Consider the following 22,539-nt stretch of genomic DNA (forward strand, 5'->3'; position numbering starts at 1 on the left):
CAAACACATATTCATCCTTGAAGGGAATGGAGCATAATTTCAATTTTGATAGAATATCCTCATTCCACACATTCAGCCATAGAGCCCTTCGGGTGGTGTTGGAAAGTACAGATGTTCTTGCCGCAATGTGGTCCGAGGAGTCCGCTAAAAAACCTGCTGCCTTCTGTCGAAGCGGTAGAGAGGATAGAAGATCTTCCCTCGGAGTCCTACTTCTAATATGGTCCTCTAACTGCTGAAGCCAGAGGTACAGGGTTCTAGTTACACAGGCAGATGCAACATTTGTTTTTAAGGCGGCTACTGAAGCTTCCCAGGACTTTCTCAGTAGACTCTCCATTTTCAGGTCAAGCGGGTCCTTGAGCAGAGAGGAGTCCTCGAAGGGTAGCGTAGTTTTTTTTTAGCTACTCTAGCTACCTGGATATCTACTTTAGGGACCTCAGTCTAAGACTCCGCGGTTTCTTCATCCAGGGGAAACCGATCTTTCATCACGCCTGGGATACTTAACTTCTTTACCGGGAGTTCCCATTCCTCCAAGATTAGATTCTGGACATTATCATGGATAGGGAAAACTATTTTCTTAATAAGACTTCAGGCCGCCAAATAGATCATCCTAGACTGAGCGGGATGGCCTTTCTTCTTAAACTCCCATCGTATTCCTGACCGCCGAGAGTAGTTCTTCCATATCTTCTGAGTAAAAGAACCATTTCCTATCGTCCTCTGTCTAATTTGGTGTTAATTCACCCTCTTCCCTCCAATCCCCAGAAACCGATGACTCTGGTTCGGAATCTGAGATGTCCTCAGGGGCATATTTCCTCTTCATTTAGGTTGAGGGCCCCCTGTGAGTGACTGGGAAAATGTAGCCAGAGACGACTGGATCTCCTGCCGCACCATCCCTCTTACTTCATTCCATCAGGGGTGGTTGTTCCTCCCGGACGATTTTCCCTGTGCATTGCTGGCACAGGGTTTTTTTGTAATTGGAGGGGAGCTTTTTTCTACAAAATTGCAGCTTGTAGTCTTTTCTTTCGTTTTTGGAGCAGGATCCTTGTCTCCCTGAAAGAGAAAAGGAGGGGGGATCCCATAAGAATGGGTCCTGAACCAAAGATGATATACCTTTTCCAAGTGTACTCACTGGGCCCGGGTTTGCACTGGGCTCTGCAGAAGCAGCTCTCAGGGAAGACACCTCCATCATGTAGACCTTAGTCCTACCTTATGGAGTCTTCCATCAGGGTCCTTAAATAGGAACAGAGATCCAGCGTTTCTTTACCTCATCCAATCGGATGAGATCACTCCCCCTCAGTTCCTGGTGCCATCCTGATACTTTTTTTTTTTAATTTTGAAATTTCCTGCCAAGATGGCGGTGCGTTCCATCGTGGGAAGCAAGGCGAAAGTGACGTAACACCTTCAGACCCGGTGTACGTCACTTCCGGTGTATGCTGCTCGCCTGCGGCGCGCAGGGGGAGCGATTCTTGGCCTGGGGGAGCTACGGGAGACCCCAGCCCGTTTCCCACCATCCAGCATTGCCGAGGCGCCGGAGGATGGTGCGGATCCTGCCAGCGGCAGGAGCAGCGCCCGGGGAGGAAGGTCTGGGACGATCGACCCCGGCTGCCCGGCTTTCAGGTAAAGCTCCGGGATTTGCCGGCCCCATCCACGGAGCACACAGAACCTCTTCATCCCAATTAGGGACAGCAAAACACTGGGGATTAGATTAAGGGGACGGCTATTTAACCTCGTTTCCTGTCCCTAATTAGGATGGGGAGGCAACCTCCTTTGCGTTGTCGTGGAGGGGAATAGAGAAATTAGTAATTTCTTTATCGCTTCATTGGGGGACACAGGTAACCATGAGTGTATGCTGCTGTCACTAGGAGGCTGACACTATGCAAATAAAGTAAAAATGGCTCCTCTTCCGTAGCATACACTCACCGACAAGCAGGAAGTACCTCAGTTTAAGCTTAGTGTCTGTAGAAGGCGGATCTGGATCTAACACCAGATCCGCAGTGTTTTTTGTGTCACAGGCTTCTGTGTGAATTTATTAATCCTTTTTCCTTTGTTTTTCAGATACAGCTTGTCGGGTAACAGGGTGCAGATTTCTCACCCTGTTTTCCCACATTTAGCGACAGAGAGCAGTGTGGTATCATCCACATCGCCCACTCTCGGACCCGCTGGCAGGACTTTGCCCCCTGTCCCCCCTTTGGGGTGTTTCAGGGAGACTGTCAGTGGGCAAGTCCTTGCCTGTTCCCCTCCTGACCCCTCTCCTCGGAGAGGGCTGAGAGGAAGACTGTGGTCACCGGGTGGTGGCCTTCCCCCTTGTTCCTAAGGGGTTGACGCAGTCTTCTGCACCATCTGGAGACGGTGCGGGAAGGAGGATTTTCTCTCCGAGGACCCTCTCCATCCCGAGGGCTCCTGATGTGATCCTCAGCTATGAAGAGGAGCGGGATTCAAGCAAGTGGTAAGCCTGCGGGCCCCTTTTTCCCCCCCTGCAGCAGCTCCCCCGTTTACCGGTGTATGGGTCCCCGCTGTAGATAGACCACTTTCCTCCTGGCTCCACCTCTCATTCAGGTTCAATTTTCACGCCTTTTTTCTCATAGCGCACGGCCCCAGCACTTTGCAGGCTTCTTCCCTTCGGCCATTTTACGTTAGGAGCACGCCCCCCCCCCTCCCCGGCATGTCTCCTATCAGCCACCCTCATCGACCAGACACACCCCCCGCTTGGCGTGGTTAGTTTTCCCTAGCCATCTTTTATGCCGGACACGCACCTCCGACGTGCCATCTTACATCTCGCCTTTTCCACCACCAGGAACGCCCCCTATCTGCGCGTCACCGGCGCCTGGACCATTTGCAGGTCACTGAAATAGCACAGAAAGAGGACTTAAAAATCCTCCAATAATAGAAAACAGCAAAAGAACAAAAAGGTTTACCCGCCGCATACAAGTTTTTTTATTGTGCATTAACATACCAGGCAACCGCCCCCGCCATGTATTAGTAGGCTGTGAGCGGTTGTTTTATCGGTATTCTTGCACCTGTGTTGCCATCTTAATTATATGGGTCCACTGCATCCTGATAGTGCATGTGTGTCTGGAGGCCTGGACGGGTAAACCTTTTTGCTCTTTTGCTGTTTTCTATTATTGGAGGATTTTTAAGTCCTCTTTCTGTGCTATTTCAGTGTTAGGATTTAGTGTTAGGTACCTGTAAACGTGGAGACCTTTGGCGCAGGTTACGGGCTCACGTATTTTGGCCAAAATATCAGCTAATACGCCACATTTTTTAATGCGTTTTTTGCACTTTTTATTCAGGGTGCAGTTGGGCCCTTTTGGTCTTGTAAACTGCGGTGTCTGTTCACATGGCATGCATTTTGATAGCGCTGGGCCAGCCCGCCTGAGCTAATAGAAGGGTGTCACTACTAGGCTGGCCTGGATGCTGTGCATGGCCATAGTGTGAACAGCGCCGCATACAAGTTTTTTATTGTGCATTAACATACCAGGCAACCGCCCCCTCCATGTATTGGTAGGCTGTGAGCGATTGTTTTATCGGTATTCTTGCACCTGTGTTGCTATCTTAATTATATGGGTCCACTGCATCCAGATACTGCATTTGTCTGGAGGCCTGGACGGGTAAACCTTTTTGCTCTTATGCTGTTTACCATTTGCAGGTCACACACGCCTTCTCCGCTTGTCAGCCTATCAGGCCGCAGATTTCTTCTTTTGCGCTCTTTCCGGCCCGATGGGAGGCGGCGCTGGGTCATATTATCCTGGCTAGGTCCAGGTCATGCCTCCCAGTGCAGCTCCGGCTGGGTCACGCCCACCACTCCACAGTGTGACGCTGTTCCTGTCTCTCCCTGGCTTCCCCGGTCCGGTCGCTACTGGTGCCCCCCGCCGTGTCAGCCATTAGGAGGGGAACTTTGTTTTTCGCCGGCCGGCACATTAGCTGGCGCGGCTTATCTGGTTCTTTCTGCTCACTGAGCCCATGGCTTTGGGCCTTGTCTACCAGTCTCCACATAGCCACCATCAGGCCCGTCTGTGACCCTCGGCCAAACAGTGCGCGCCCTGCGCATTACCAGGCCAATTGGCGGGCGCCTTAGGTTTAGCCACGCCTTCTCCAGATGGCCGCATTTTCTTTGACTAATCAGTGAGTGTGCCTCTGTAGCCCTCTCTCCTTGTCACCCGAGATACGACCCCAGTATAGCGTCTTAATGCCTGCAAGTTTGTGATCATGCACAGATCATGTGATCTGTAGATTTGTGCATTGTCTGTCACCATCTGACTCAGGACCCAGAGGGCACAGCAGGTGTGTGTCTCTGTCTGTAATCTGCGGGCGAAGAGTCGTGCATCTACTCAGGCCCCGGAGGGCTCAGCAGATACCCATCTCTATCCGGCACCGGATCTGGGAGACACTGCAACCTGAGCAGCGACAACACCATCTCCTCTGGTTTCAGGTAGGACCAGCCCAGGCTGCTTGTTTTTTCTACCTCATAGGGGCTTATCTATGGCAGTAGTCTTCGTCTCTCCCTTTGGCCACCATCTATAGAAAAGGCAGTGACCTTCTGACCAGTCTGCATTATTTATGCCCATACTGCAGCTCTTTCACAGTGTCTGCTCTACAGCAGTCCCCTAACTCCCAGGATGAGAGCACTCCCCTCCCTCTGCAGTGGGCTGCTGCCATGTCTCAGCCGATATCCGACCTGACATAAGTTTCATAATCCACGACCCAGGTCCTGAAGCACCTTTTGCATCGGTTTACTGCCACCAATGCTCCGAACACCTTTTAGGGTGCTTCCACGCACCTGCCCACGATAGCCACAAGGACATATCTTGTACGGAACAAGGGAAGCAAGCCCAGGTCCCTTGGCATCTGCCCGGAAGGACGGCCCTGCCATCCCTCCAGGGTGGGCTGTTGCCATGTCCCAGCCGGGCAGAGGATTCAATTTCCAGGATGAAAGCACTCCCCTCCCTCTGAAGTGGGCTGTTGCCATGTCTCAGTCGTTCTGAGACCTGACTAGAAAATTCACAGTCCCTGGTACAGGTCCTGGAATGTAAGCCGCATCTGTCTGCCTCCACCAGTGCTCCGAACACCTCCCATAGTGATTCGCATGCACCCGACCACGACCTCCACAGGGACAGATCAGGAAAAGATCTAGGAAGCGGACTGTCTAGCTTCTCATCCAGTACACCAGGCCCCTCTGCAGCATCCAGAATGCCCCTCTCTTCCCATTCCCCCTTCTTGGAGGCGGACGTCGGGTCGGATGTAGCTTTTCAGTCAGAATTCTGACTCGGTTGTGGATCAGACTTTTGGGCCGCTGGACATGGTAGATAGCCGAAATAAAGCTATCGTTCAAAATCTCAAAATATAAACGGAGCAGGCGGCTGCTCAGGACGTCTCCGTTTCATTCAGACGGGTGAAATGTCCCTCCAGCATTTTTTCCTCAAAGAGTTTGAGGCTACCACCTCTAGACACTGGGAACATCCCGGCAGACACTTCCCAGGAAGAAAACGTCTGGACATTCTATACTCTTATAATATTTTTATACAGCGCTAACATATTCCACAGCGCTTTACAGTTTGCACATATTGCAGACCTTGTCAGCATATGGTCCGTTTCCCCTAAGGTGGATCCGCCTTTTTTCACGCTTAGCCTCTCAAACAGTCCCGTCCAATCCAGATGCGGCATCTCTCAAGGACGCTACGGACAGACAGATTGTGGCTTTAACTGTAACGGCCTTAGAGGCGTCATGCACTTCTCTCTGACCTAATTTCGCCTCCACTTGAGTGCTGAAAGCCATATTGGCCTGGACCAAGATACTTTGCCAGGGCATTAGGGCAGCTCCTACAGAGGAGCTAGCAGATCTAGCACTGGCCTGCTGTTCCAGGAATCCAGGCTTTTTGGGACCAACCTGGTCCAGATCACTTCCGACGCCACCAGAGGTAAAAGCATCTCTCTGCCTTTCCTCTGGCAGGACCGTTCTCCTGCACAAGGAGAAAGAAAGAAACCTTCCTTCAAGCTATTCCTCACTGGAGGCCTAGGACCAGTCTCTCTAAGTCCTCCGGATCCCCCTATCACGGATCCATCCTCTAATGACAGGTCATCCCTACCTGGGAATCCTTCCAGGGTGGAAGGCAGGTTTCTTGTTTTCACGGAGACTTGGTTGTCGGCGGTCGATGACGCCTGGGTCAGGGATATCGTTACACACGGCTACAAGATGGGTTTTTTTTCTTGCCCCCAGGAAGACGTTTCCCCCTCCCGCCAATTCAGCCCTCTCATGGGTTCCCCAACCCATCTTGTCCCTGCCTAAGCTAAGGTGTCATTGTACCCGTTCCTTGGCACGAACTTTTTTTTATGGGTTCTGCTCGAACCTCTTCATTCTCCCAAGAAAAGAAGTTTCTCCCCGCCCGATCTTAGACCTTGAGCAGTTGAATTGCCACCTTCGAATTCGCCCCTTCAGAACGGAGTCTTTGCACTCGGTGATCCCCTCCATGGAGCAGGGGCATTAAGTTTGCTCTGTGGACATTAGGGTGACCGCAAAAAATCGATGTCGGAATTTTGTCCGTCTGGACCCCACAAAACGATTCCCCTTTCCAGATATTGAGATAGCCAAAATTTGAGCTCGATCAAACGACATTAACCCGTGCCGCTCGTCGCTCAAAGTTTGAAAAAATCCAAATTGAGGTATTTTAAGATTTAGGTATTTTGCATAGTCTGTTAGACTATAAAGAATGTGACAACAACATTGCAGAAATAGCCCTGACCAAATTTTCAAACCATTTGTGGTATTTGAATGCAGAGTTGGTGGGATTATCGTTTTTTGATCCCACCATTACAGACAATGAAAAGTTGTTAATGGCTAATAAATTGCTCAGTAGCACAGATGAACCATCAGAGCACGCTAGGGTTGTAAATCCAAAAGTTAGGAAAGAAAAATTAAAAGAGGTAGGAAGTAACCGACTTTAACGACCTTCTGACAAAAGATGAAGAACAAAAGCAATATGTCCTGCAAGTTGTAAGCAAATGCCGAGCATTATATTCTGACGTTTCAAAAACTACTTTAACAAAAGCTCTAGAATAGATTAGATAACTATGTAAAATTATCAACTCATGTAGGTTAGCGTGCTCTGATGGTTCATCTGTGCTACTGAGCAATTTATTAGCCATTAACAACTTTTCATTGTCTGTAATGGTGGGATCAAAAAACGATAATCCCACCAACTCTGCATTCAAATACCACAAATGGTTCAAAAATTTGGTCAGGGCTATTTCTGCAATGTTGTTGTCACATTCTTTATAGTCTAACAGACTATGCAAAATACCTAAATCTTAAAATACCTCAATTTGGATTTTTTCAAATCGGCACGGGTTAACGTCGTTTGATCGAGCTCAAATTTTGGCTATCTCAATATCTGGAAAGGGGAATCGTTTTGTGGGGTCCAGACGAACAAGATTCTGACATTTTTTCCCCCCCATATGAGATCCGGTCACCCTAGTGGACATTCAGGATGCTTACCTGCGCGTTCCTGTTTGTGTACAGCATCGTCGGTTCCTTCAGTTTGCGATACATGAGCACCATTACCAGTTCACGGCACTCCAGTTCAGCCTGGCGTCCGATACCAGAGTCTTCAAGGAGGTCATGGCGGCGGTCATGGGAACTGTGCCTTATGCCTAGTTTCACACCTGCCCTCTTCAGTTGGCCCCCCGTCTACCTGGGACAAGAGAATTCCCTGGAACGGCCAGTGCTTTTACCGCTCAATGTGAAGCAGTTCCTTTCTTGGTGGACACTATCTGTCTCTGCCCTATGCAGGAGGCCATTTCTCCTGCTCCTTTGGCAAATCTTCAACATTGATGCCAGTCTTCAGGGTTGGGGAGCAGTCTTCCTCAATCTCACAGCGCAGGGTCACTGGAACGTTCAGGAGACCCTCCTCCCCATCAATCTCTTGGAGATCAGGGCAATTCTCCTTGCCCTCCTCTGCCAGCAGTCTCTCCTCGCAGGCAAGCCAGACCACACTCAGTCAGACTATGTCACAGCCGTGGCTTACATAAACCACCAAGGCGGGACTCACAACACACAGCTCAAGGTAGAGTTAGCAAAGATCCTGCGTTGGGCGGAAGGCCATGTCCCAGCCATATTAGCCGTCCACATTCCAGAGGTAGACTACTGGGAAGCCGATTTTTTTTGCATCGTCAGGGATTCGCGTCAGGCGAGTAGTCTCTCAACTCCGCCGTCTTCGGCAAAATTTGTTTGAGGTGGGGCATTACGGATGCCCACCTAATGACTTCTCGAACAAGCCAGAAGGTTCCCTGGTACGTTACAACAGGTCCCAGGATCCGATGGCTGTCGGTTGCGACGCACTTGTGATTCCGTGGTCCCAGATCCAGATTCCTTTTCTGTCCCCGCCTCTTCCCTTAATCACAAGAGTAAAAAAAAAAAAAAAATCACAGTCACAACGGTTTCCAGTAGTCCTGACAACTACAAGATGAGAAGTCAGACCTGGTACCCTGGAGCTGGTGTACATGCCCATGGACGCCTCCTGGGGCTTTCTAGACCGTCCGGATATTGTTCCGCAAGGCCCCTCTTCCACCACAGTTCAGTTGTTTAAGTTTAACGCCATGGCCTTTGAGGCCTACTTCTGAGAGGGACTGGGGCTTTTCCCATCAGGTCATTCTGACCATGCTTTGGGCGAGAACCTGCACCCTCAACTTTCTGCGAGTTACTGGAAGATCTGATTCAGGTGGCGTAAGTACAACTATTTGGTTCCGCTAGCCTTATTGGCTACCAAGAAGAATAATCAGGGGAGTTCTGAGTTGGCAGCATTATCCTGCCGTCCTCAGTTCCCTTTCATTCCACATTAGTGCAGACATTGTCCTTTCTTCTCTATGTCCCTCTTGCCCCTTTCGGGTCCATACTCTGGATAACTCCTGGGGCAGTTTCTCGCTAGGCCTCGGCTTTAGAGGTTGCAGAGCTGCGACCTAGTCCTCTTCGCACATTCTTGCAAAGTTTTACGAAGTTCATACTCATGTCTTGTCTGACGCAGGCCTGGGAAGGAAAGGTGCTCAGGTGGCGGTTGCACACCGGCCGGCCTCAGACCTTTTATTCTCTGCATTCTTTCTGTTACCACCCTTGGGGACTGCTTTAGGACGTCCCATGGTTACCTGTGTCCCCCAATGAAGCGATTAAGAAAGATGGATTTTTGGTACTCACCGTAAAATCTCTTTCTTGGAGCCTTCATTGGGGGACACAGCACCCTCCCTAATTGTTTGTACTGGTTTTGGGCCTACGTGCCTTGGTCGTTGAGCCGGTATATATGTGGATTTTGATGGTTGCTTCTCCTACTGCTTTAACACTTAAAGTGAATCTGTCATCCATATTTAGTGATATCATGTAAAGAGATCACCCAATTGTGCATCCCATAAAGATTCTATTATGGCTTTTGACTTCCCCGACCCCGCACCTTTGAGGCATAAATACCTTTTTTATCTTGTTGGGGATGTATGCAAATCGCCACGGTCCGGTCGGATGGGCGTGGCTTAGTCACCTTCATCTGTGAATACCACAGATAACGTTGGTTTCCGCTCTTGCGCATTGTATAGGCCTCCGGTGCCTGCGCAGTATGCTTTGCCCAACTGTGGGCGAAGCATATAATCGCCACTGCGCATGCGCCGGTATTTTCCAGCGCATCTTCATCGAGCATTCATACGAAAAATGAAAAAAATCAAAATTCTCAAACAGTTTTCAAGACAGCCGATATAGCCCACGCATTTACGCAGCTCTATGAAGCCCTCTACAACTTACCTAGACCCACTTCAATGAAAGACCCCTTGAAGGCAGAGGAAAAAATTTTGGCTTTCCTCTCTTCTATTGACTTGCCAAAAATCAACCCATCTGACAAGGATGTATTATTTGCCCTAATCACTATAAAAGAAATTCTAGACACCTTAAAATCCATACCTAAGGGCAAATAGCCAGGTCCCGACGGTTTCCCTATAATATATTACAAAAAATTGGCTGACATTCTCGCCCCACACTTATCTAACCTATTTAACAAACTTTTAAAAGACACCCCTCTACCCAAACAAGCGTTGGAAGCTTTCATATCTATTATACCTAAGGAGGGGAAAAATTCTGAGCTTTGCAGCAGCTACCGCCCAATTTCCCTGTTGAATACAGACGTCAAACTCTGGGGAAAAATCTTGGCCGCCAGGTTAAGCGGCCTTATACCCAAACTAGTCCACCCTGACCAAACTGGATTCGTAAAGGGGAGGGAAGGGAAGGACAACACAGCCAGGATTCTCCACTCCATCAACCAAGTCATCAAAACAAAAACTCCATTAATTCTTTTATCGACGGATGCCGAAAAAGCCTTCGATCATGTAAACTGGCACTTCATGGAAAAGACACTTGAAAAGTTTGGGTTTCCCAACAATTTTGTTAAAGCCATATTTTCCTTATACTCAGACCCGTCTGCTAAGATAAAAATCAATGGGATATATTCTCAGTCTTTTGATATTAGAAATGGTGCTCGACAGGGCAGCCCCCTCTCACCCACTCTTTTTATATTAGTAATTAGAAACATTAATACAAGCAATTCGTCAAAACCCAGACATCAAGGGATTGAGAGTTAAACACACTGAGCAGAAAGGCGCAGCCTTTGCTGATGACTTGCTTATACTTATTACTAACCCCAAAGTAGCTATGCAACACTTAATTGAGCTATTCAACATTTTCAGCAAATTGTCTGATTTCAGAATCAACTGGGACAAATCGGAGGGGTTAAATATATCAGCTCCGGAAGAGGATATCCTCTTCCTTAAGAGCAAGACATCGTTCAAGTGGCCGTCACATGACATTAAATATTTAGGAATTTTCCTCACCAAGAATCCCTCAGATCTATACAAAGAAAATTTTGAAAAACTGATCAATGTAATCGAGGTGCAACTAAAGTCTTTTGATCACCCATACCTCTCCTGGTTGGGTAGGATAAACATAATAAAAACATATGTCTCACCTAAGTTAATACACACAATATCCATGGTGCCTATTCCACTCCCTAAAACTTTCTTTTCATCTCTCAGGAGAGAAAAAAACAAAACAAAAAAAACATTAGGACCACACGATCAAGATCTCAGAGTGCCAATGGGGTTAAAGAGCGAGACCCAACACTCTGTTAACCATCTAGATTGATGGTGGCTGATGCAGAAAGTTGTCAGCTATACTTGTACAGCCAACAGCTGCTGGACTGTCACCTGTCGGAAGATGCTAGTTTCTTATATCGCAGGATAGTTTTAAGTCGCATTGGTGGTCACTAAGAGGAACGAAAATCCAGCGAGGCAGCAGCTGTGTACGATAAAATCCAAATTTATTAAAGAAAAATAAACTAAAAATGCATAGCAGTTCCAATGTGACTGAGACCTACACGTTTCAGCTCCGTGGAGCCATACTCATGGTTAGGAATCATAGAATCGTAGAGTTGGAAGGGATCTCCTGGGCCATCTGGTCCAACCCCCTGCTCAAAGCAGGATTCGCTAAATCATCCCAGTCAGATGTCTGTCCAGCCTCTGTTTGAAGACTTCCATTAAAGGAGAACTCACCACTTCTCGTGGCAGCCTGTTCCACTCATTGATCACTCTGTCAAAAAGTTTTTTCTAATATCTAATCTGTGTCTCCTCCCATTCAGTTTCATCCCATTGCTTCTAGTCTTTCCTTGTGCAAATGAGAATAAAGTTGATCCTTCTAAAAAGGAGTTAAGGGGTTAAAGAGATTGTCTCCCACGCCGCATTCTGAATACCGGTCGTCTGCCGCTTTAACACAGAAGCCGTCACTTGTGCATTTAGATGTAGCAAGTGAGCCCTTTAGAGACCACAACATCTGAACCTTCGCTGTACATTTGTGTATGTAAATAAATTGTGGATGGTTCATATATCATGGTTATCAATCATTTGTATATGGAGGCAGCAGAGAGAACACACATCTTGTATTTCCTGCTAATCCGTATGGTCCATAGTAAATATATATATATATATATATATATATATATATATATCTCCTCTCCAGAAAGTACACACCCTCCAAACACACACGCATGAATTTTAGAGTTAATGGGTGACTTAAGTATGTTTGCCATAGGTGTCAGGCACTAATACACACTATCAATTAACTCCAAAATTAAAATAATTACTCCTAATTTTCACCATTTCTATCTCAACCCTCGCTGCTCTGGAGTCTCTACTTTAACACTTCATGCCTGAACTTACAAGAGAGGAAAGCGGGCTTTAGTTCTGAAATCAAAATTTGGGGTGCAAGACCAGCCGCAGAGATGGACCGGACACCTTGTGAACCGAATCGCTCATGTCTACCAGATATGACCAATGTGGTGCTTACTTTATTATTTCGTCTCTGTTCCCGTGAAGATTATTTTCGGAGTTGATTTTTACTCGTAGGTGGTTAATTTCAGCATCCAAACTTCTAGCTGTGCTGGAAACTTCAATCCTCTCAGGAAAAATCTGCTTTGCTTTAGAAATTTTGTCCTGTTCAGATTTAAACGAGAAATAATAGTTTATAAAAAAAACCTACAACTTTTATATAGAACAAAATAAAGGAACGCCAGCCTCAATCAGCCACGTTTGGTGCCTCTGGTTTGGAGATGCTCCAAGCTAATATAAAACCACTGACAATATCTGCAGGTGGTTTTATGTCCTCCCCGTGTCTGCCTGGGTTTCCTCCGGGTACCCCAATTTTCTGGCGTACTGACCGGGAATTATGTTGTGAGCCCCAATGGAGCCAGTAATGATGATGAGGTCTGTAAAGTGCTGTGAAATATGATGATGCAACATACTTGAGTAAATTTAATTAACCAACTGGTACGCTTTTAGCGTATTGGCAAACAGATGGAGAACAAACAGCCTACATACCATATGTGTCTTAAAAGGAATCGGTCAGCAGGATTTTGCTGTGGAATCTGAGTGCACCATGATGTAGTGGCAGAGAGTCTGATTCCAGGGATGTGTCACTTACTGAGCTGCTTGCTCCAGTTGTTATAGAATCCCTGTTTTCTCTGCTGTAGATGCAGCAGTAGTCAGAATGCAGAGCTCTGTATAACCCCACCAGCACCCCTGACTGTCAGCTTCTTGTGCACACCTTCAGCAAGCTGCCAATCAGTGGTGGAGGTGGGGTTACACAGATTAGCCTGACTGGCCTGCACCTGAGAAGTAGTCATCTAGTGATAATCACCTGCTGATAAAACACTGATTGCATTGAAACTTTAACAGCCTATTAAGTGAAATATACATGGAATCAGGATCTCTTGCCCTATAATATGCTGTTCTCAGATTAAATCACAAAAACCTGCTGACAAATTCTCTTTAATCAGTCTTATTCAGAACACAGTGAGTGATGCTGCTGCCCCTTATGCTGAGCACTGCTGGCCCTGTGAAATTTCTGGGCTGCTTCTTTACCTCCAGGTCTTTTTCTTTAGCGTTCAGTTCACTTTTTTGCGTCTTAATGCCATTTAGATGCTCTTTCTTCTTGTCCTCATAATGCTTCTTATGGCGCTTACAGTTCTCCACTTCCTGGTCCACTTTGTGAAGATCTTCCTGAAAAAGGAGAATGAAAGGATTAGCTTTTTTTTTTAAACTTGTGGACCCCCACCACCTACACGGCTCCCATACACACTAGATTAAAGTTAGATGATTTTGGCCGACCATCTAGTGTGTATGTGGGCCTCTCCACTACCCCCAATATTGCATTACAATGCAGAATCCTTTTCTATTCCCTGGAGATAAACATTGCCCAGGCTGATGGTGAAAGGCAACTTGTCTTTGTAAGTATGCAGTGTACGGGCAAGTAGGATAGACTACTATTATAAATGATCTGACAGCAGGCTCTTGTCCAAATTATTGTTGCAACATAGCTTCATTGTGGGTTCAAAGCTAATAGATTCATTCAACAGCCACAGCTCTAGTTCTCTTCCTCTATGAGGCTATTTACATAATTCATTTCCCAGAGGAGAATTGCTTGGCCTATGAGTCTCCTTACTCTGACTTGGAACTCTCTACAAGGAGAAAGGTTTGTCCTTACACCCAAAGTCAGAAGCCTCTCACACAGCCAAGTTAGATCTCCTACTTTGCACTGCTGAGGGGCAAAAACCCTGAAACACGTATCTGCAAATGGAGTGTGTCTGGTTTAGCCTTTATCCTGGATCATGAGGCAAGGCTCGTTAAAGGGTCGATATTGATTTTAGGATTGCTTCAGTCAATAAGTGGCACTAGAGCTCACGTCCACTTTCTCTCTGAAGACGCTATTTACATTGTAGAGGTCTGACGCACCTTCACTGGTTCAGCGACCTCAGACATCGAGCTGATCTTGGCTTTAATGTCTTCATACTTGCGCTCAGACTCTGAGTAATAAGATTTATACTCCTCCATATCCAGCTTGGCCTTCTCCATTTTCTCTTTCACATGTCCAATTCTCGTTTTGTCTTCCTGCACTTCACTCTCCTGTGATTAATTGCACAAAAAAAAAAAAATTAAAATTCAGTAGAGTATATTCACACAAAAAAAGCACTTCTGGAGCAATTTTCTCTGCATTGGTCCATTCCTCTGTTACAACTCCTGAAAATGTAGCAATAACTCTGCTTTGTCAAAGGGTAAATGGGGTTTGTTTGCACAGTCAAATTATCACTGACAAAGTCAGTATGTGCAGGGACAAACCCCAAAGATGAGGAAAATGGTAAAGCGCCGGTCCCAATATTATGAAATGTTTTCAGGATAAATAATAGAGGAACAATGAAGTGATGCTGCACATTTTGTTATTTTCTGGGAAATATTCTTAAAACAAAAATCAAACAGAACAAACTTTTACGCTTACAGTGTGAACAAGCCAAAACCAAACAGCTAGGAAACTTCAGGAGGCGATCAGAATTGCAGGTCCTGCAGTCAGATCGCGCTTACTGGTGGATTCACAGTTTCCTCATTCTGCAGCCTATGTACCGTGATAAATAGCAGCTATAGAAGTCAAAACGGACCAAAATATAACCCAAAAATGCTAATTAGCCTAAAATAAATGTTTTTAAGAAAAAAAGTGGTTTTCTGAACTTTTCAGATGATGACTTCTCCTTAATAGGGCTGTACAACGTTGGACAAAAGGAGATTCTTGAGTACTCACCGTAAAATCTCTCTCTCTTAGCTTCTAATTGGGGGACACAGAACCATGGGTGTTATGCTGCTGTCCACTAGGAGGCGACACTATGCATAATCTGAAAAAGAATAACTATGGCTCCTTCTCTGCAGTATACACCCCTTGACGGCATCAGCCTTCTCCAGTTTTGTGCAAAAGCATTAGGAGGAACATAACAGAAACAACATACCATGCTTGTAAGAACGCCACTATGTACGAGCTCAAAGAACAATATGAGAACTCAACCATAACAACAGCCCGTAAGGGCAACAGGGTGGGAGCTGTGTCCCCCAATTAGAGACTAAGAGAAAGAGATTTTACGGTGAGTACACAAAAATCTTCTTTAGGCTGTGTGCCCTCGTAGCGATTTTTAAGCGTTTTTGCCGCGATTTTCGGCGCGAAAACGTTTAAAAATCGTGCACAAAACGCCCCCCATGCATTCCTATGGCATTCCGCACATGCTGTGCTAATGCTGCGCTTTTTTCCGCGGCGGAATCGCATCGCGGAAAAAAATCGCAGCATGCTCATTCTTTTGTGCGGAATCGCAAAGAATTGCCGCGATTCCGCACCCATAGGAATGCATGAGAATCGCTTACTTCCTGCATGTGGCAATGCCCACCATGCGGGAAGTTAAGCGTCTCATGTGCGGTTGGTACCCACGGTGTGGAGGAGAGGAGACTGTCCTCCAGGCCCTGGGTACCATACCCCTGTAAAAAAAAAAAGAATAAAAAATAAAAAAAAAATCGGGGTATATTTACCTTCCGGCGTCCGGCGCTGCATTCCCGGCCTAAGCGTTCCCAGTAATGCCTTGCGGCACGGTCCAGTGATGACGTAGTCTCGCGAGATCGCTATAGTAACGCGAGACTACGTCATCACAGGTCTCGCAAGGCATTAATGGGAACGCTGTGGCCCGGAAGGTAAATATACCCCGATTTTTTTATTTTTTTTTAGCATTTTAACATTCTATCTTTTACTATTGATGCCGCATAGGCGGCCTCAATAGTAAAAACCTGGTCACACTTGTCAAACACTATGTTTGGCGAGTGTGACCAACCTGTCAATCACTTTCCAAGCGATGCTTCAAATCGCTTGGAAAGTGCTTGAATATCGCACACGAAAATCGCGGCAAAATCGCGCGATTTCTGGGAAGGAGTCCGGTTTTTGGTGTGCGTTTTAACACGCACCGTGGGCACATAGCCTTACTCTGTCGCCTCATTGGAGGACACAGAACCATGGGACGTCCCAAAGCAGTCCCTGGATGGGAAGCAATGGACGAATATTGTGCTGACAGGTCCCTAAACTTGGGGCATCGCCGCCTGCAGAACCCGTCTACCCAGGCTGGCGTCCGCTGAGGACTGGGTATGAACTCTGTAGTGTTTCGTAAACGTGTGTAGGCTAGTCCAAGTGGCCGCCTTACACACCTGTTGTGCCGAAGCCTGGTGCCGAATGGCCCAGGAGGCACCTAACGCCCGCGTAGAGAGTGCCGTGATACCGGCCGGAAGAGGAGAATTGTTAAGGCGGTAAGCCTCTTGTATGGTGGACTTGATCCACCTGGCAAGGGTAGCTTTGGAAGCCGGCAGACCCTTGCGAACGCCTTACGGAAGAAGGAAAAGGGAATCAGACTTCCGGAAGGGCGCAGTCCTAGACACGTATATACGCAATGCCCTGACGAGGTCAAGCGTATGCAGAACCTTCTACACTCTATGAACCGGGCAAAGGGATGGCAGTGAAATTTCCTCATTGAGGTGGAAGTTGGACACAACCTTCGGAAAGAAGGATGGGACTGTACAGAGAACCACCTTGTCCTGGTGAAAGGCTAGGAAGGGCCGTCTGCAGGAGAGTGCTGACAATTCAGACACCCTGCGTAGCGAGGTGATTGCCACCAGAAAAACCACCTTCTGTGATAGAAAGCGGAGTGGGACTTCCTTAAGGGGTTCGAAAAGGTGGTGCCAGCAATGCTGTCAGGACCAGGTTGAGGTCCCACGTTTCCAGTGGACGTTTGTAGGGGGGAACTAATCGGGAAACTCCCTGGAGAAAAGTCCTTACTTGCGGCTTGTCAGCAATGAGCCTCTGGAAAAGCACTGAGAGCACCGACACCTGGCTCTTAAGCGAGCCTAGAGATAGCCTGGCGTCCAGGCCCGATTGAAGAAAAACAAGTACCTTTGGGAGGGAATAAGGGAGTGGAATCTGGCCGTGAGATTTGCACCAGGTAAAAAAAGCTCTACAGGTACGGTAATAAATCTTGGCGGAGGCTGACTTCCGTGCCCTGATCATGGTCTTAATGACGTCCGGTGAGAGCAGTGCCTGGGTTAGAACCCAGGTCTCAAGGGCCACGCCGTCAAATTGAGAGCCCCTGAGTTCTGGTGGTAGAATGGGCCTTGTGACAGAAGATCGGGACGGTCGGGGAGACGCCAGGGGGCGTCTGCTGTAAGTTGTACAATGTCGGCGTACCATGTACGTCTGGGCCAGTCTGGCGCGATCAGGATGGTTGGAACTCCCTCTTGTTTGATCTTCCTCACGACTCTGGAGATCAGAGGGAGGGGTGGAAAAATGTACAGAAACTGGAACTTGGTCCAGTCCTGAACCAGGGCATCTGCTCCGAGCGACCGCGGATCGCGTGTCCTGGCCATGAAGTTGGAGACCTTGGCATTGAGATGGGATGCCATTAGGTCCACGTCCTGGGTCCCCCAGTGACGGCAGATCTGGTGAAAAATTTCGGGATGGAGAGACCACTCCCCCGAGTTCATTCCTTGTCTGCTGAGGAAGTCGGCTTCCCAGTTGTCCACACCCGGAATGTGGACCGCAGAGAGTACCGACCTCGTGTCTTCCGCCCAGTGGAGGATATGTGCCACTTCCCTCATCGCCTGGGTACTGCGGGTTCCGCCTTGGTGATTCACATATGCCACTGCCGTGGCATTGTCCGACTGTATTCTGATATGAGAGGCGACCAGCAAATGAAGAAAGGCTCTCAGTGCCAGGAAGATGGCCCGAATCTCCAGGACATTGATGGGCATGGTCGCTTCCAGTGTTGACCACTTGCCTTGTGCCCTGTGATGTAGGTGCACCGCACCCCAACCTGTCAGGCTTGCGTCGGTGGTCAGAACCTTCCATTGACCTGAGAGAAAGGATTTTCCCCTTGCAAGCGAGGTTGGCTTGAGCCACCAGTGCAGGGACCTCCTGGTTTTCGATGTTAGCCGGAACTCCCTGTCGAGGGAGAAAGGATTCCTGTCCCAGGACTTGAGGATGGCTAGCTGAAGGGGTCTGAGATGAAACTGGGCAAGTGGTACCGCCTCCATTGCTGCTGCCATCCTGCCGAGGACTCTCATGGCAAACCGGAGGGATCGGAGGGGGATTGCGGAGGCGTATGCGAACTCCCAGACGCAGAGCCAGTGCCTTGTCCCTGGGAAGGAGCACAAGACCCCTGGAGGTGTCGAATAGCATCCCCAAGAATGTCAGAGACTGACTCGGGGTAGTCGATGACTTTTGCAAGTTGACTAACCAGCCCAGGCGACTCAGAGTGTTGATTGTGATTGAGACGCTGACCTCGCAGTCCTTGAAGGTGGGAGCCTTGATAAGAAGGTCGTCCAGGTATGGAACGACTACTATGCCTCTGGAGTGTAGAACGTCCATGGTGGCTGCCATGATTTTTGTAAGCGTCCTGGGAGCCGTGGCGAGTCCGAACGGCAGAGACACAAACTGGTAGTGATCCTGGTCGATAGCGAACCTGAGAAATCTCTGATGGGCGGGAGCAATCGGTATGTGCAGGTATGCGTCCTGTATGTCTATGAAGGCGAGAAATTCTCCCTGCTCCATGGACGCAATGATGGACCGAAGGGACTCCATGCGGAAATGACGAACCCGTACATATTTGTTGAGTTGTTTCAGGTCCAGTATGGGCCGTACGCTGCCTCCTTTTTTGGGGACTACAAATAGATTGGAGTAGAACCCTCGGAAGCGCTCGGTTGCAGGAACCGGTACTATGACTCCTGCTTGAAGGAAGGAGGAAACCGCGTGGCGGAAGGCACGAGCCTTGTCTGGTGGCTTTGGGGGAACAGAGAGGAGGAACCGGTTCGGTGGGCTGGAAGTGAACTCTATCTTGTATCCGGAAGACACTATTTCCCTGACGCACCTGTCTTTTGTAATAGGCAGCAAGACTTGCTGAAAGCGTAAAAGTCGTCCGCCTACGGGTGGGGTGTCTTCCGGAGTTCGTGAGTCATGATGAGGAGAAAGTCTGAGGTTTTCCTCCTTTGGGCTTTGCCTGGCCTGCTTTCGACTGCCAGGTCCTGTCTGGCCTCTGCGCCGCCCGTGGGTTGTCCCTGCGTGGAGAGCGGCTACGATTTTGTGCTGGACGCGAGACGGACCAGCCTGAAGAATTCCGAAAGGATCGGAATCGTGTTTGGTTACGCCTTTTGAACGTGCGTTTAAGTTTTAGTTGAGGGAGAGAGGTACTCTTCCCCCCAGTGGCATTGGAAATCATTGTGTCCAACTTTTCACCGAAAAGTCGCTCACTGAGGTATGGGAGGTGTGTGAGGGACTTTTTCGAGGCTGCGTCCGCTTTCCATTCCCGTAGCCAAAGGATACGCCGGATTGTGATGGCGTCTGATGCTATTCCCGCTACACCTCTTGCGGAATCCAGAGCTGCATGAAGCATGTAATCTGCTACCACTGCTATTTGAACCGCTCAGGATTGGAAGCTTGGAGGCCATCCTGCAAATTTTTGGCCCAAGCCAGAATGACTTTGGCCGCCCAGACTGAAGCGAATGCGGGAGCCAGGGAGGTCCCTGCCGCTTCGAAGATTGAACGAGCCATGCGTTCTACCTGCCGGTCTGCTGCGTCTCTAAGGGTTGAGCTATCTGGCAGTGACAGGAGGGTCTGTGCTGCTAGCCTATAGACTGGAGGGTCCACTTCGGGCGGATCTGTCAACTCCTTGGTGTCCTTCTGTGGGAAAGGGTACCTTGCCTCCAAATATTTGCGATTGGTGAATTTCTTCTCGGGCTGCTAGTAAGTATCGCCTGAAATTCCGGGTGATTAGAGAAGACCTTAGGCGGTTTCAGAACACCTTCAAAGCAAATCTTGTGTTCTCGGGCTTCCGGGGGTGGATCAGAAATGTCCAGCACCCGATGGATGGAAGAGATAATGTCCTCAACTAGCGCTGCATTGCTAGGGGTACCGGGGACCAGAGACCTCTCCGTTTCGTTGTCGGAGTCACAGATGCCTTCCGAATCCTGCGTATCGCTGAGGCGTTCCCTGGTGGGCGAACTGGGGCGGAGGTTTCCTGTGGTCGGGGATCGCAGTGGAGATCTGAGTTGTCTGTCCCTAGTAAGGGACGTCTAGGTGACCTGGAATTACGGTGTCTCTCCCTAGAGGGGGATGACCGTGTGCTATGGGATGACGCAGATGAACGCGACCTGTGGGTCCGCTTACGTCTGGGAGAGCCAGAAACGGCCTGTCCCTGAGTGGAGCTGTCCCTTTGCTGGGTAACACTCATAGCCGAGACATGACCCTGCAGAGCCTGAAGTAATGTGTCAGGTTATCTATGGACTGCGTCATAGACTGCGACATTTGAGTAGCCCATTCCGGCGTGGTAGCAGACGCTGAAGCATTGGTAGGAGCCTCTTGGGGTTCTGACCCAGTATTTTGGATACAATCCCGGCAGTGCGGGTACGTGCTGCCACTGGGGAGAGTGGTTTTGCAGGCTGTGCAGAATGCATAAAAGCAGTCCTGCCTGGTTCTCTTGTACCTTGAGCCCAGCATAGTGCACCGAGTGCAGAAGGGCTGGCTATTAAGAGGGCCCTACAGGGGTGGCTATGCAGAGGAAACCTATAGGGGAGCCTTATAGGGAATATGGATTCACAGCAGAGTAAGAAAACCCAGCTGTGATCTTACCCACCAGTGTGCCCCTAGGTCCAGCGCCGCAGATTCACAGCCCTGTGCCCCCCGGAGACTGGCTGACGTGCTGCTGATGTCACAATGCCTTCTCCTGCAGCAATTCTGACCCAGAAATGGCTGCTGAGAGGATGAGGAGGAAGGGGAAGGAGAGCTGAAAAGGGCGCGCAGAGCTATGTAAAAATGTGCCCTTTCTGTCTCGATCCGCCTTCTATGACACTGTGAGTCATATTTATCATCCGGGGGGCGGGGAGGAGGCGGCGGCTTCAGCTAGGCTGAAGCCGCGGTCTAAATTTGAAGTCTGATGCCCAGAAGGGCTCCAGGCCAGCGCGGATGTCCGGGAGGGGGTCGGATCTGAACCAGACCCCCCCCCCCCCCCGGTTCTAAAGGCAGGATAGCGGTGGGGCTAGTAACAGGAGCAGGGCCCTGTGAGGGGTCCCCCTGAAGCGCTATGGAGCTGGCGCTGCCGCAGAGTCAGGGGCACAGGAGCCCTGTGTCTGTGTGTGCTATGCCTGCGTGCACACTCCCCCGGCCCCTACAGGAGCCCGCAGCTGGGCTGGAGGTCCCTGGCTTTGGAGCCGCAGAATGCTGCCTTGTACAGGCCCTACCTAAGGGGTCTCAACCTAATGCCCCCAGAGGGGGATTAGGGAGGGTGCTGCTGTCACCATAAGGGGGCTTCATCCTTGCCTCGACCTCAACCCAGAACCCAAGGGAATTGGGGAAAGAAGGGGGTCTCGACTTCGAACCAGTACCCGAGGGACTGGGGAAGGAGCGACATGGAGAATAGCCACCTCATCTTCAACCGGGCACCCTATAATAGGGGCCGAGGAAGGAGCCATGCCAGGGGTCTCGCAGGAGACCCACTTTTCTTCATCTGTAGTCAGTCAGGAAAAAAACGGAAAAAAATAAAAAAGGGAAAAAATCTTTAGGTGTGCCTCCTATGCGACACTAAGCAAAAACTGGAGAAGGCTGACGCCGTCCAGGGGTGTATACTGCAGAGGAGGAGCCATAGTTAATCTTTTTCAGATTATGCATAGTGTCGCCTCCTAGTGGAAAGCAGCATAACACCCATGGTTCTGTGTCCCCCAATGAGGCGACAGAGTAAACACTATTGCTTCCATCCAGAAGTAGCAGAGCCGATCAAATTGTGGAAGCTTCTAACCTCCCATGGAGACTATTGAAGCATGCCAAGTGTGAAAAAAAAGATTATAAAATTATAAAAATATAAAATAAGACATAAAAGTTCAAATCACAGCCCATTCGCCCCATTCAAAATAAAACAATAAAAGTAAAATCAGACATATTTGATATCGCCGCATTCAGAATCGCCTGATCAATAAAAAAAAATTAACCTGATCGCTAAACGTCGTAGCGAGAAGAAAAATCAAAATGTCAAAATTACGGGGTTTTTTTGTCGCCGCAACACTGCATTAAAATGCAATAATGGGCGATGAAAAGAACATATCTGCACAAAAATGATATCATTAAAAAAGTCAAATCAGCAC

The 22,539-nt window shown here is 48.7% G+C and overlaps 1 protein-coding gene across 2 annotated transcripts in view; it reads right to left on the bottom strand.

The window, feature by feature from the left end:
* SMC6 (structural maintenance of chromosomes 6) overlaps positions 1 to 22,539 on the bottom strand; it is a 165,164-nt gene that overhangs the window by 25,626 nt on the left and 116,999 nt on the right. For both annotated transcript variants that reach the window (XM_073568268.1, XM_073568269.1), the window contains exons 20-22: positions 14,299 to 14,469; positions 13,429 to 13,566; positions 12,356 to 12,501 (exon numbers count right to left, since the gene is read on the bottom strand). In XM_073568268.1, coding sequence (XP_073424369.1) covers positions 12,356 to 12,501; positions 13,429 to 13,566; positions 14,299 to 14,469 — 455 coding nt within the window. The remainder of the gene's footprint in view (positions 1 to 12,355; positions 12,502 to 13,428; positions 13,567 to 14,298; positions 14,470 to 22,539) is intronic.

Source organism: Dendrobates tinctorius, unplaced genomic scaffold (genome assembly GCF_039654945.1).
Source record: "Dendrobates tinctorius isolate UK_male_01 unplaced genomic scaffold, ASM3965494v1 ptg000021l, whole genome shotgun sequence".
NCBI lineage: Eukaryota > Metazoa > Chordata > Amphibia > Anura > Dendrobatidae > Dendrobates > Dendrobates tinctorius.